This window comes from Benincasa hispida, chromosome 6 (assembly GCF_009727055.1).
Source record: "Benincasa hispida cultivar B227 chromosome 6, ASM972705v1, whole genome shotgun sequence".
NCBI lineage: Eukaryota > Viridiplantae > Streptophyta > Magnoliopsida > Cucurbitales > Cucurbitaceae > Benincasa > Benincasa hispida.
The window spans coordinates 17,594,558-17,607,157 of record NC_052354.1 but is presented as its reverse complement, the minus strand read 5'-3'; the positions used below and the strand labels follow the sequence as shown (position 1 = coordinate 17,607,157).

The window sequence follows — 12,600 nt, the reverse complement described above, 5'->3', positions numbered from 1 at the left end:
GAAGAGTGGCAAGTGCCTGAATAAGTATTGAGAAGTCTACCCTAAGCTTCCAAAAGTTGAAGTAGAAAAATCAGTGAGTGTCAATCAAGAAGATATAGTTGAGGAAGGAAAGAAGAAACCATCCAAGTCATCATCTTTAGGAAATTTTTCTACTCCTAAACCCTTTCCTTTTGAACAACTGCCTCATCTTCAAAAATTTCAAAAGAAAAGTTTGGATACAAAATTTTCTCAGTATTTAGATATGTTTAAGAAGCTTCAAATTAACATTTCTTTCATTGATGCAGTTGAACAAATACCTAATTATGGGAAGTTCATGAAAGAGGCTTGATCCAAGAAAAGGAACTTTAAAAAATATGAGATGGTGAACTTAACAGAAGAATGCAATGCCATCCTACAAAAGAAGCTACCTCAAAAGCCAAAGGATCTAGGGAATTTTACTATTCCTTGCACTATTAGCTCTTTTTCTGTTAATAAATGCTTATGTGATTTAGGTGCTTCTATTAATCTTATGCCTTTATCTGTCTACAAGAAATTAGGACTCAAGGAGGTGAAGCCCACAACGGTCAAAGATCTCTAGCATATCCGAGGAATAGTTGAGGTCGAGGATGTGTTGGTAAAGATGGACCAATTTATATTTCCTACAGATTTTGTGGTCCCAGACATGAAGGAGGACTCTAAGATTCTCAACATCTTGGGAAGACCATTCTTGGCCACAGAGAGAGCTCTTATTGATGTTGAGGAGGGTAAGCTCACTTTCAAAGTCAATACTAACAAGATAACCTTTGGCAACTACCGATCATTCAAATGCTCAAACGAAGTATTTATGTGTCATAGGATAGATAGCATTGATATGACTTTTTCAACGCATGAATTTGCAATGTCTTTTGACCCCCTTTGCATGAATAGGAAAGCTAAATCTGTCAATCTCTTTGACTATGTTGATGTGATTGATGACCCTCCTGATCGTGATGCATTTTGTAGTTGTTTATCTATTAGGCATGGATGTTGGATGTTATAAGTCTTTGATCCCAGGACATGAAGTATTGAATGTGAAAGTGAAATCACCATGTTATTCTAGGCATAAACGAGAGCCTTGTCTCGCTAAAAGACGTTAAATTTAACGCTTCTTAGGAGACAACCCAAATTTTATTGCTTTTTGTTTATTTATTTTTTGTTTACTTTAGTTTTTATTTTATTTTAAAAATGGAGCCACTCTTATCGTTGCTTATATTTCAGGAACATTACGGTAGGAGGTGTATTGTGTATTGTTTTGCTTTTCATATCTTGCTATGTATGCTAATGAGCATTTAAGGACATATGCATGTTAATTGAAAATTAGAGTGATTTGAAAAAACTTTTAATGGAAAAGATAATTAGAAAATCTATTTGGATGCTTTTGATGATGATTGTCTATGATGTACTTTGGATGAGCATACTAGATGAGCTGTGGAAATAGAATAGCATATTCTTGATGTATGATTTATTTAAGTCCTTCTTGGAGTCTCCCATATTTTAAGCAAATAGTCACTTTAATTTAGAACCTTTAACTAAAAGATGAGTTAATTTGAGTTAATTTGGTTGTTATCTTGAAAGGCCCTACTTGTTAGAGAGTGTTTTTCATGATAGTTGGTAATGTTATACTAATGAGAAAGAAAATTAGTTGTATTTGCCTTCTAAGATAAGTTTTTGTGCACAAAAAGAATGACCTAAAAAGAACATCATTTGAATGAATTTTGAAAATAAATAAATAAAATAAAATAAACCTGTAATGTGCATGCATGGATAGTGGTAAAAAGAGTTACCTTTGCTGTGATCAGTTAGGACGCTGAGGAATTGATTAGGTACGAGTTCGTGTCGTGAATGTATGAAAGTTAGTGCTCCTAGATAAAAGAATACAAGTTTAAGATATTTTTTAGAGTGCATTTTAGGCATTGTAGTTGCTATATTACTATCTTAAGGTTTCTATTTTTATTTTATTATTTTTTTTAATGCTTGATGAGTAGTACAAGAGCTAGAGTAGGGGGAAAACTAGAGGAACTCAATTAAGTCTAATGTCAGTTCTTGAGTTTTGAATTGAATGTGATTTCACACACATACATGTGGGAGGGATAGATTTGGCCTTAAAATTTCATAATAAAGGATGTGCTTTAATGTTTCTACTAATGTATCTAGCATGTTATTCTTACTATTGAGACATGCCTAATTGTATGTACATTTAGAATATTCCCTACGATCTTATTCTATTTTTGATCGAGAATATAAAAATTATAAGTTTACAATGGTGAAACGCATCTAAATGTGCTTTATTTGACCTTGATTTAGGATAATTATTAATATGATTTGGTTAGATTTGATATTGTTTGCTAGTGATTTTCAGGGTTATGTTCATGATAGAGATTCAAGGTTAAAATGAGATAAAAATAACCAAAATAAGTCAAAGGAAGTCAAACTTGAGCAATACATCAAAAGGAGGGGAGAACAATGGAAAAGATCAATAGTTCCCTAAAAACAGGGTAGTGCTACGACATTGACCCCAACGTTAAAACCCAAGATGTGAAGAAATTGAAAGTTGCACAGTAACGATTCAACCTTTTGATTACTCTAATAAGGGTCTTTCTCATAAATACGCATTAAAACCTAAACATTTTAACTATTGAGGAAAATAAAATTCATTAAAACAATAAAGACAATTTTTCAAAATAATCTAGAAAATTAATAAATAAAAAATAAGTAAAACCTTTGTTCGGGATCCTAAAAACATTTAAGAAGAAAACATTAAAACATAATAAAATACTTTAACATTAAAACCTAATTTAAAAACCTAATTTCAAAACATTCAAATAACTTTTTAAAAAAACATAAACTCAACGAAAGCGATTTTCATGTCCTATATGACTCAGTCACGAGTCCTTCTCGTCACTCACTGGTCTGTTCCCGTCCTTACCTAAAAAACATAAAATAGAAAAAATTGAGTATAAAAATACTCAGTAAGTGACCTTGCATTGGGGCCATTTGAGTGACCTATTAAACCCAACCTAACACTGGTGTAATGTACCTAACATAGCATGACATGGCATGGCGTAGTTAGTGCTCCCATAGGAACACCAAATTAATCGTAGGTGTGAACTCAAGGGAACACAAATCATAGCAATAGTGGTGATCCCATAGGGACACCAGAACAGTCATAAGAGGTGAACCCAAAGGCTCACAAATCAGTCATGAACATGAACTCGAAGGAACACAAATCATAGCAATAATGGTGATCACAGCCATAAATGGTGAACCCGAAGGATTACTAACATAAGAAGTACACATCCCGATAGGATAGTTAACACCCTTTAGTCTAGCATGCACACAACCGTCAAAGAGACTTAAACATGAAGTTATAGTCCATGGCTTTCCAACATGCTCATAATGAAGTTTAAAATTACATAGCTTAGCAAATCATGCCAATCAATCTTTAGCATGCTTTTATGGTATAATCTAGTTAACATTTTTATTTAACATTAGCGTCCAACTCAAGGGCGTTCCAGTAGAAAATCACTTACCTTGAACTTGAGCTAGATAAAACTCTACAAGCAATCAACCTCCCTTATCTAAATTCTAGGAATGCTGGTTAGAAAAAAAAAAAAAAAAAATAGAAGTTGTCTTCTAGGATTTTTCTCTCTAATTGACCTCCCTTTGGAATGAAGTGAATGATTTGTAATGGATTGGATGGTTGTATTTATAAAGAAAAAAATAATCCTACTACAAAATTATTTGGGATTCCATAACTTAAATAATAGATAGATTACATTTCCTTTTTGAATATGATAGATTACATTTTCTTTTTGAATATGACACATTATCTAATTAGAAAATCTATTTTTTTTAGAAAATCAATAATTAAAGTAGTATATAGATTAGATTTTCTTTTTCAATAAGACATTTTCTCTAATAAAAAAAATCATATTTTAATTAATTAAAAAATCCATAATCTAATTAATTTGGGAATCCACAATAATATTTTAGTTAATTAGAAAATTCATAATCTAATTAATTTGGGAATTCACAATAATATTTTAGTTAATTAGAAAATCTACTATTTAATTAATTTGGGAATCCATATTCTACTTGCATTATAAATGTCACAATCTAACTAAATTAGAATTTTCATAATCTAATTAATTTAAATTAAATCCAAATTTCTCATATCAATTCAATTTAAATTATCTTTTCTATTTTGGATCCATACTCCAAAATTAAAGAGGATAAGATTTAAAACCACAATTTTCTTTTTTCCTTCTTAAATTTCAAATTCCTTTTAATTTCAAAATCCTAATTCTTTTTCTTTTTTTTATTTTCAAATCTTTATAAAAAATAATCAAAAAATTCCAAATCTCATATCAAATAAATCTCAAACCAATTAACTTCTCTAATTAATTTAATTTTGGCTCTAAAACAAAAATTAAAAGGAACATACAACCTAATAGTTGAGATAAATTACATCATTACAAATATTTAATCAATTTAAAATCACACTTCTCCCAAGTGAATTAATCCAATTTTTCCTTAAATTAAATTAAAATTTCAATTCTTTACAAATATCCTGTACATTAATTTTCCAAATCAAATTTTTAGCTACAATTTATCAAAATAACGCATAAATATTTCAAGATAATTTAATGAAAATTACTTGAAAAATTTGGGATGTTACATGCAACGCCTACCCAGTGTCGAGGCGCAGTACAAGAGCACTACGAGAGTTGAAAGGTAGCGTGCACGAATAAGAGGGTAATACCAGGGTGTTACGATAGAGCACGTCAACGTTAGTGTAATTAATGAAAAATTTTGTATGTTTGGAAATTCTTTTCTATAAATCATCCTATGTTTTGGCTGTCGAAATCATTCCACACACCATAAAATTTAAAGCCTTAGAGAATATTTTTTAGTCTAGAAAAATTGAGGAAAATTAAAGGTCGATTTAGAGGTCGATCAAGATCCCGAGGTGCGAATTGTGGGAAGATTTATGGGCTTTAACTGTCGAGATTGCTTTGAGAGTGGTATTTCTGTTAGGCTTGCTACCACTTCGTTGGGCCTGCTTCTGCAAAAGAAAAGCAAATTAGCCCAAATGATGAAAAATAAAAAGAGGCCCTTTAGCTTGATCCAATTCGAGAGGCCTTGATCATTGCCCCAAATTTCTTTGGTTAGTAGAGAACTTGGTTTAGAAGAGCCCACGATTTTCCAGCTGATGCCTTACATGTGGTTGATCCCACTAATCTTTGTCTAATGGAAAATGAAAAATACTTTTGATTTCTCTGATGGGTGATTAATGCAAACAAAATTTCTTTCTCTCTCTAGCTTTCAGATTTTCTCATTCTCCTGCCTTTCTGTATTCTTTTCTTTCTTCTAACCCTAATGCCTTTTATTTAATCTGTGCGATTTGTTTATGAGTATACGATGGAGGATGCTTGCAATTGGGTAGACGATGGCAGAAGAAAAGAGGTAGATGATCATGCAATCATGTAGACGATTGCTGGAAGAAAGGTAGACGATTGTTCGATCGTCTAGAAGATAAGAAGAAATTGGTAAACGATGAGCTATCATTTTGCTATCTTGTAGACAATAAGAAGAGAAGAAGAAATTTACTCAACGATGTACGTGGTTCGGCTATGAAAGCCTACGTCCACGGGAAGGAGAGAGTTTTATTAAGAAGCTAAGTCACAGACCCTTTTTCTTTATAGATTATTCAAGTTTTTCTTGAATCTATATATTGTTGTTGTGTCTAAAATTTGTAAATGATGAGTTTATATACTAATTTCTGATACAAGTAGTTTCAATAACTAAGTATGAAGATTAAACAAATGTGAAACAACTTCTTGATGTTGATGTATGAGCTTATATTCTTCAATTTCTTCATTTCATTTATTTCTTTTTACTAAATAAGGTTATTGCAATGTATGGGCTCCAACTACAGTAAAAAAAGAACGATAAAATAAACATAATAAAGTGATAAAATTGGACACAAGGTTTGGTAACCTAGTTGGGTGTAATACCACCTACATTTAGGAGGCAGTATACTCGAGGAAAGATATTTTCACTAATGAACAGTCAAGCGTTTACAATGTTGTACTTATCAGTAAATGCATAGCTTCTATAGCGACACATGAACAATCTAACTTAGTGAAAGAATACCTAGACTCCCCCTCTGTCACACCCCGCCCCAGACCACCCTCTTAGCCTAGGAAAGGGCATGACTGCAGCAGTTATCAACTCTTTTGTTGACATTTACTGCCTAATAACTCTTGCGAAATAACTCTGATACCAATATATATAACTCATATACAGCGGAATGTCTTTTGGCCAAACATTTATTAATTCAGAAGCATAACATATTTACAACACTAGATTCATAAGTTCTAAAGCCCAAAAAAATCTTAGTCACTATATGAACAACAGTAACATGTGTACAATATTTACAGTAACCACCTAAACAGACGAGTTACAAATCTCTTTATCCTTTAGTGCAGAGAAGATGCAGAGCTTATCTTCTGAGAATTTGACTGCTACCTGTGGGGGTGGGGGAGGGGAAGGAAAACATTTAAAAATGGGGTGAGCTTGCTAGCCTAGTGAGTGACTTAAGAAAGATAACTGATTCTCATGCAAAAATCTCAATAAAGAGTTCAAACTGAAATATAAGCTTTTACAGTACTTGGATTGGTAGTATATATACCTTTTCCAAGCATAAAGCATTATAAAACTGTTTTAATCATAAAACAGTAAAACTCTTTCTCAGTTGAGAATAACCCCACTGTGGGTAAAACAATCCCAACACCAACTGCTAGTCAAGAGAGAACCCTTTTGCTCAATCTCTGACTCTAACTACCTATGTGCACGTGGCCATACTAAGTACCGTCATACTTAGGTACTTCTGCTTAGATACCTTCTCAAATGTCCTTCAGTATCGAGCTACTAGGATACCTTCTTAAATGTCATTCATTATCCGGTTGGTTAATACTTCTCAAACATCCTTCAGTACCAATAAATACCTTCTCAAATGTCCTTCAGTATCTAGTTAGCGGATACCTTCTAAAATGTCCTTCGGTATCATGTTTCTAAGGCTAAAAACTAGACATAAATGACTTTCTTTAAAGCATGTAAAGTATAACACATATAAAAACATAGCTTTAAAGATACTAACGCATGTTGGGTATATTTAACACATATAAATAGCTTTCCAACAAACTTCTCGCTCATGCATGCATTTAAAACATAACTCATGGTTTGTTTGGAAATCACTTTGTAAAACTAGCTGGCATGAGAATAATCTTCTTTAAAACATGTTTTCTATAAAACATTGTAATTCAAACATTTTAGTCACTCACCTTCATCGCTTAGGAACTTTTCACTCTAGTAGTTTATTTTCTACCTCAGGCTCCCTTTTTCACCCTTAGAATCTAGATTCAATTTACAGCTCAGATTACTCATAGTTCTAGGTCTTATTTCGAGATACTTCCTTCTACAAACATATTCTAAAATGTCTCAGGAAGCTTACGGTAAAATTTGAGCTTAGAACTACTCGTGATTTAGCCGGAATCAAAAAGTTTCCAAGACTGGCCCAAGCTTATTCGACAGCCTCACCCTTCTGTCTTCTTCTCAGTTTCAGTATGATCCCTTCGAGCTTTTCCTCCGGCAGCCCTACCCTAAGAACTAGATTTTCAGAGCTTTCAGGTTTCTTTGGAATCACTCCAAATGCACGAGTAAATTGAGAGAACTTCTCGTCCCAAGTTGATGCTGTTTTCCAGACTTCACTGTCCAATGTGCCCTTTTTGAAGCTCTATGATCAACGCATGGATTTTGGTCTGAACGCAAGGTGTGCTCAACTCTCCCACTCTTTTTACTGTATTTTGAATTGTGATCTGAAAATGAAGTCTTCTAGCCCTATTTATAGGCGTCCAAACCTTCTCCAAAGTCGATACCATCTACTTGGCTGCATGTCCAAGTGTTTCCTCCTCTAACCAACAACGCAATTCTTTGATCAACGCCATCTAAGTGTCCTTCTCCTATATAGCCAATGTATGAGCTTCCAATATGATGCAACCACCTTAAATTCTTAAGGCTTAAGGCTTTCTTCCAAGAAGACACATGGTTTGATGACATTTTTTAGGTGATCTCATCCTTTATATGCGTCCAACTCTTGAATGTTCAATGCATAATCCATAATCAATGTATAGCCTATAATCAACGCATAGCAAGCCAGTTCACTACCATCGCAATCCAACTTAACCATCGCAAGAGCCAGCCATCACCAACGCATAGGATGGCCGCTCATCATCGATGCATGGCTCACTAGGTATCATCGTACGGCTTGTGTGGCATGGGCGCATGGTGCTTGGCATAGGCGCTGGCCACCGACGCATGGGCATGCTGCATGGGCGCTGGCCACTCGACGCATGGGTGTGCTGCATAGGCTGGCCATCGCTCGCTTGCTCGGCCGCATGGACGTGCTTAACGCATTGATGCTCGGCAGGGTGCTTCGACGCATGGGCATGGGCGTTCCACAGGGCGCTCGCCGCATAGGTATGGTCGCTCGACGCATGGCAGGGGCGCTTTCCTGGCCACTCAACGCATTGGGCAAGGGCGCTGTACCTGTCTCTTATACACATCTAGATGTGTATAAGAGACAGGGCGTGCTGCATAGGCTGGCCATCACTCGCTTACTCGACCGCATAGGCGTGCTCGGCCGCATGGACGTGCTTAACGCATTGATGCTCGGCAGGGTGCTTCGACGCATGGGCATGGGCGTTCCACAGGGCGCTCGCCGCATAGGTATGGTCGCTCGACGCATGGCAGGGGGCATCGATGCATCGCTTGGCACGATAGCTGGGTTCACTCCTGTCTCTTATACACATCTAGATGTGTATAAGAGACAGGTATCCATCATTCAATGCATCCAACGCATCCATCATCTAACACATCCAACGCATCCAACACATCCATCATCTAACGCATCTAATGCATCAAATGCATCCAACGCATCCATCATATAGGTTTATACTTAGCCAATTTTTCAAGTTTTTCCTCAAAAATCAAGCTTCCAAATACACACTTTTCTTCTCATTTTCCACCCTTTTCTCTACCGTCACACACTAGTTTTCACATTAACCTACTCACCACACTAGTCTTAGTAGGGAACATACTCAAGTAGAGAAATTAGGATTCGGGGGTTCATATTTACCTCCTTCTTATGAAAATTTCGTCCTCGAAATTTTGCTACAAGTCCGTCAATTAAATAACTGCGGATACTTGTTTCTGATTTTCTCTTCGGCTTCCCACGTTGCTTCTTTAGTTCTATGGTTTTGCCTTAGTACCTTTACCAATGGAATTGTCTTATTCCTTAAGACATGTTCCTTTCTATCAAGAATCTCCACTGGTTCCTCTTCATAAGACAAATTTTCTCTCAACTGTACTGGTTGCTCAGGCAATACATGGGTAGGATCTGGCACATACTTTCTAAGCATTACCACATGAAACGCATCAGAAATATGAGATAACTCTGGAGCAATCGATATGCCATTGGGCCAACTCTTTCTATTATCTCGTAAGGTTCAATATATCTGGGGCTTAATTTCCCTTTCCTACCGAACCTGAGTATTCCTTTCCATGGAGATAGCTTTAGAAATACTTTATCACCAACTTCAAACTCCAATTCTCTTCTCCGCTTATCGGCATAACACTTTTTCCTATCTCGAGTTGTCTTAAGATTATCTCTTATAATCTTAACATTATCTGATGTCTGTTGCACAAGTTCTGGACCTAGTAATTTCCTTTCACCAACTTCATTCCAGCATATCGAAGTCCTACATGGTCTTCCGTATAGTGCCTCATACGGTGCCATCCCGATACTCGAATGGTAACTATTGTTATACGCGAATTCGATTAACGACAGATGCGTATCCCAACTGCCTTTAAATTGCAATATACACGCTCTCAGCATGTCCTCTAATGTCTGGATTGTCTGCTCAGACTGACCATCCGTCTGTGGATGAAAAGCGGTACTAAAATATAACTTGGTTCCCATAGCTTTTTGAAAACTAGGCCAAAACTTCGATGTAAATCTGGAGTCTCGATCTGATACAATTGAAACTGGAGCTCCAAACTGACTCACGACTCGATCAACATACAACTTAGCTAATTGGTCTAGGGTAAAAGTAACTTTAATAGGTAAAAACTTAGCTGTTTTTGTCAATCTATCCACAATTACCCATATACCACCATAGCTTGCTGGTGTCTTAGGTAATCCAAACAGGAAATCCATCGTAATATGCTCCCACCTCCATTCTGGTACTGGGAGTGGATTAAGTAATCCTGCTAGCCTTTGTCTGTCCGATTTTACTTGTTGACATATTAGACACCTGTCAACATACTCCGCTATTTCTCTTTTCATACCAGGCCACTAGTACGATCTCTTTAATGTCCTGTACATCTTCGTATTGCCCGGATGCATAGCATAGGCCGAACTATGTGCTTCCTCTAGAATGGCTTATTTAAGTGCTAAGTCGTTAGGTACGTATACTCTACCCTCTTTTAGTAGCACTTTGTCAGCTCTTACTTGATAGTCCGTCCTCAATCCTTTACCTATTTCTTCAGCTAACTTTTGAAGATTGGAATCCTTTAATTGTTCACGTAGAATATCTTCCACGAGAGTAGGACATACTTCAAATGAAGCTAGTAATCCTCCTGTTTGACCGATTGATATCGCTGCCCTAGCATTATACAACTCATGAATCAGTGTACCCTTCACTGAGTTGATACTAGTCTAGCTGATCTGGTTTTTCGACTTAGAGCGTCAGCTACCACATTTGCTTTACTTGGGTGATAATCAATGGTATAGTCATAGTATTTGATCAACTCGAGCCATCTTCTCTGTCTCAAGTTCAGTCAATCAATGGTATATCATCTATGAAAACTATCACAAATTGATCCAGATAAAGATGAAATATCCTATTCATCAAGTCCATAAATACCGCAGGAGAATTTGTCAATCCAAACGGCATTACTAGGAACTCATAATGTCCATATCTAGTTCTGAATGCAGTCTTTGGAACATCTGTGTCTTTCACCTTCAACTGGTGATAACCCGATCTTAAATCTATCTTAGAAAACACTGTGGCTCCCTTTAACTGATCGAAGAGATCATCTATACGAGGCAATGGGTACTTATTCTTAATGGTCACCTGATTCAACTGTCTATAGTCTATGCATAATCTAAGAGTACCGTCTTTCTTCTTAACAAACAAGACTGGCGCTCCCCAAGGCGACACAATAGGTCTAATGTACCCCTTATCTACAAGTTCCTGTAACTGAACTTTTAATTCCTTCAATTCCGTTGGTGCCATCCTATATTGTGCCTGGGATATAGGTGTTGTACCCGGAACTAACTCAATAGTAAACTCTATTTCCCTGTCAGGTGGTAAGCCTGGTAACTCTTCAGGGAACAGATCTAAGAATTCTTGTACCACAGGTACATCCTCAAATCTCAGTTTCTTATCCTATGAAACTGATACATAGGCTAAATAGGCTTGACATCCTTGGAAGTATTCTTTTACTTCCTACCAGGGTTATCTCTTTTTTACTCAGTTTTCTAAACACTATTTCTCTTTTAAAACAATCCATAGTGGCATAGTGTTTACTTAGGAAATTCATACCTAAGATAATATCAAGCTCTAGTAATTCTAATAGAATCAAGTCAACCCATAAACTCTGATTTCCAAGAATTACTTTACAATTCCTGTAATACTCATGTACAATTAGAGTATCTCCTATAGGCGTAGAGATAAACAAATCCTCTTTCATACGTTCAGGCACTCTATCTATATATAATGCACACATGCTTGATATGAATGAGTGCGTAGCACCAGGATCAAATAACACATAAGTGGATTGTTTACATAAAGTTATCATACCAGTTATGACATTTGGAGCCTCTTCTGCTTCCTGGTATGTCATAGCGTATACTATATCCTGCTGCTGCTACTGCTGTTGTTGCTATTGCTGTTGGGGTCGTCTAGCTACCCCTTTCTGCTTAGTTACACCGGATCCCTCACCTCTAGTTCCAGTCGCTCTAGGATGGTCTACAGTCTGGGTAACAACTCTTTGCTCACTTTGTGCTCCATGACCTAGCTGAAGACAATCTCTCTTGAAATGCCCCGCTTGTCCGTACTGGAAGCACACATTCCTATTTCCATAACATACTCCTGTATGGGGCCTACCACAGTTTACACAAAGTGGTCTCCTTCCTGTACTATCTACTGACTCGCTAGCACGACCCGATACTGATTTACCAATCGGTCCAACTGCAGGTCTTGACCTTTTTCGACTCGAACCTTGTTGGCTCGTACCTCCAAAACTTCTTATACCCGACTGTCCAGAGAACGGGGGTCTAAAACTCTTGCCTTTCGTTTCTTCAGGCGTCCTAAACTGTCCTTCACCTGGCTGGAGTATATCTTTCCTCACTACACTCTGCTCTACTCGGATAGCAGTCTTAACTAACTGAGTGAAATTCACCCAATTGGATGTAGAGGTAACGGGTGTACGTATCTTTCTCCTTAGGCCATTCTC

At 36.5% G+C, this 12,600-nt stretch overlaps 1 protein-coding gene across 1 annotated transcript; it reads right to left on the bottom strand.

Moving 5' to 3' along the window:
* Positions 1–2,920: 2,920 nt before the first annotated feature.
* Positions 2,921–9,877, bottom strand: LOC120079131. The gene is made up of 3 exons (XM_039033312.1): positions 9,673–9,877; positions 9,351–9,535; positions 2,921–2,944 (listed from the first exon to the last, which is right to left on the bottom strand). Exons 1-3 carry the CDS (start codon positions 9,875–9,877, stop codon positions 2,921–2,923), a joined length of 414 nt encoding a protein of 137 aa, XP_038889240.1.
* Positions 9,878–12,600: the final 2,723 nt, after the last annotated feature.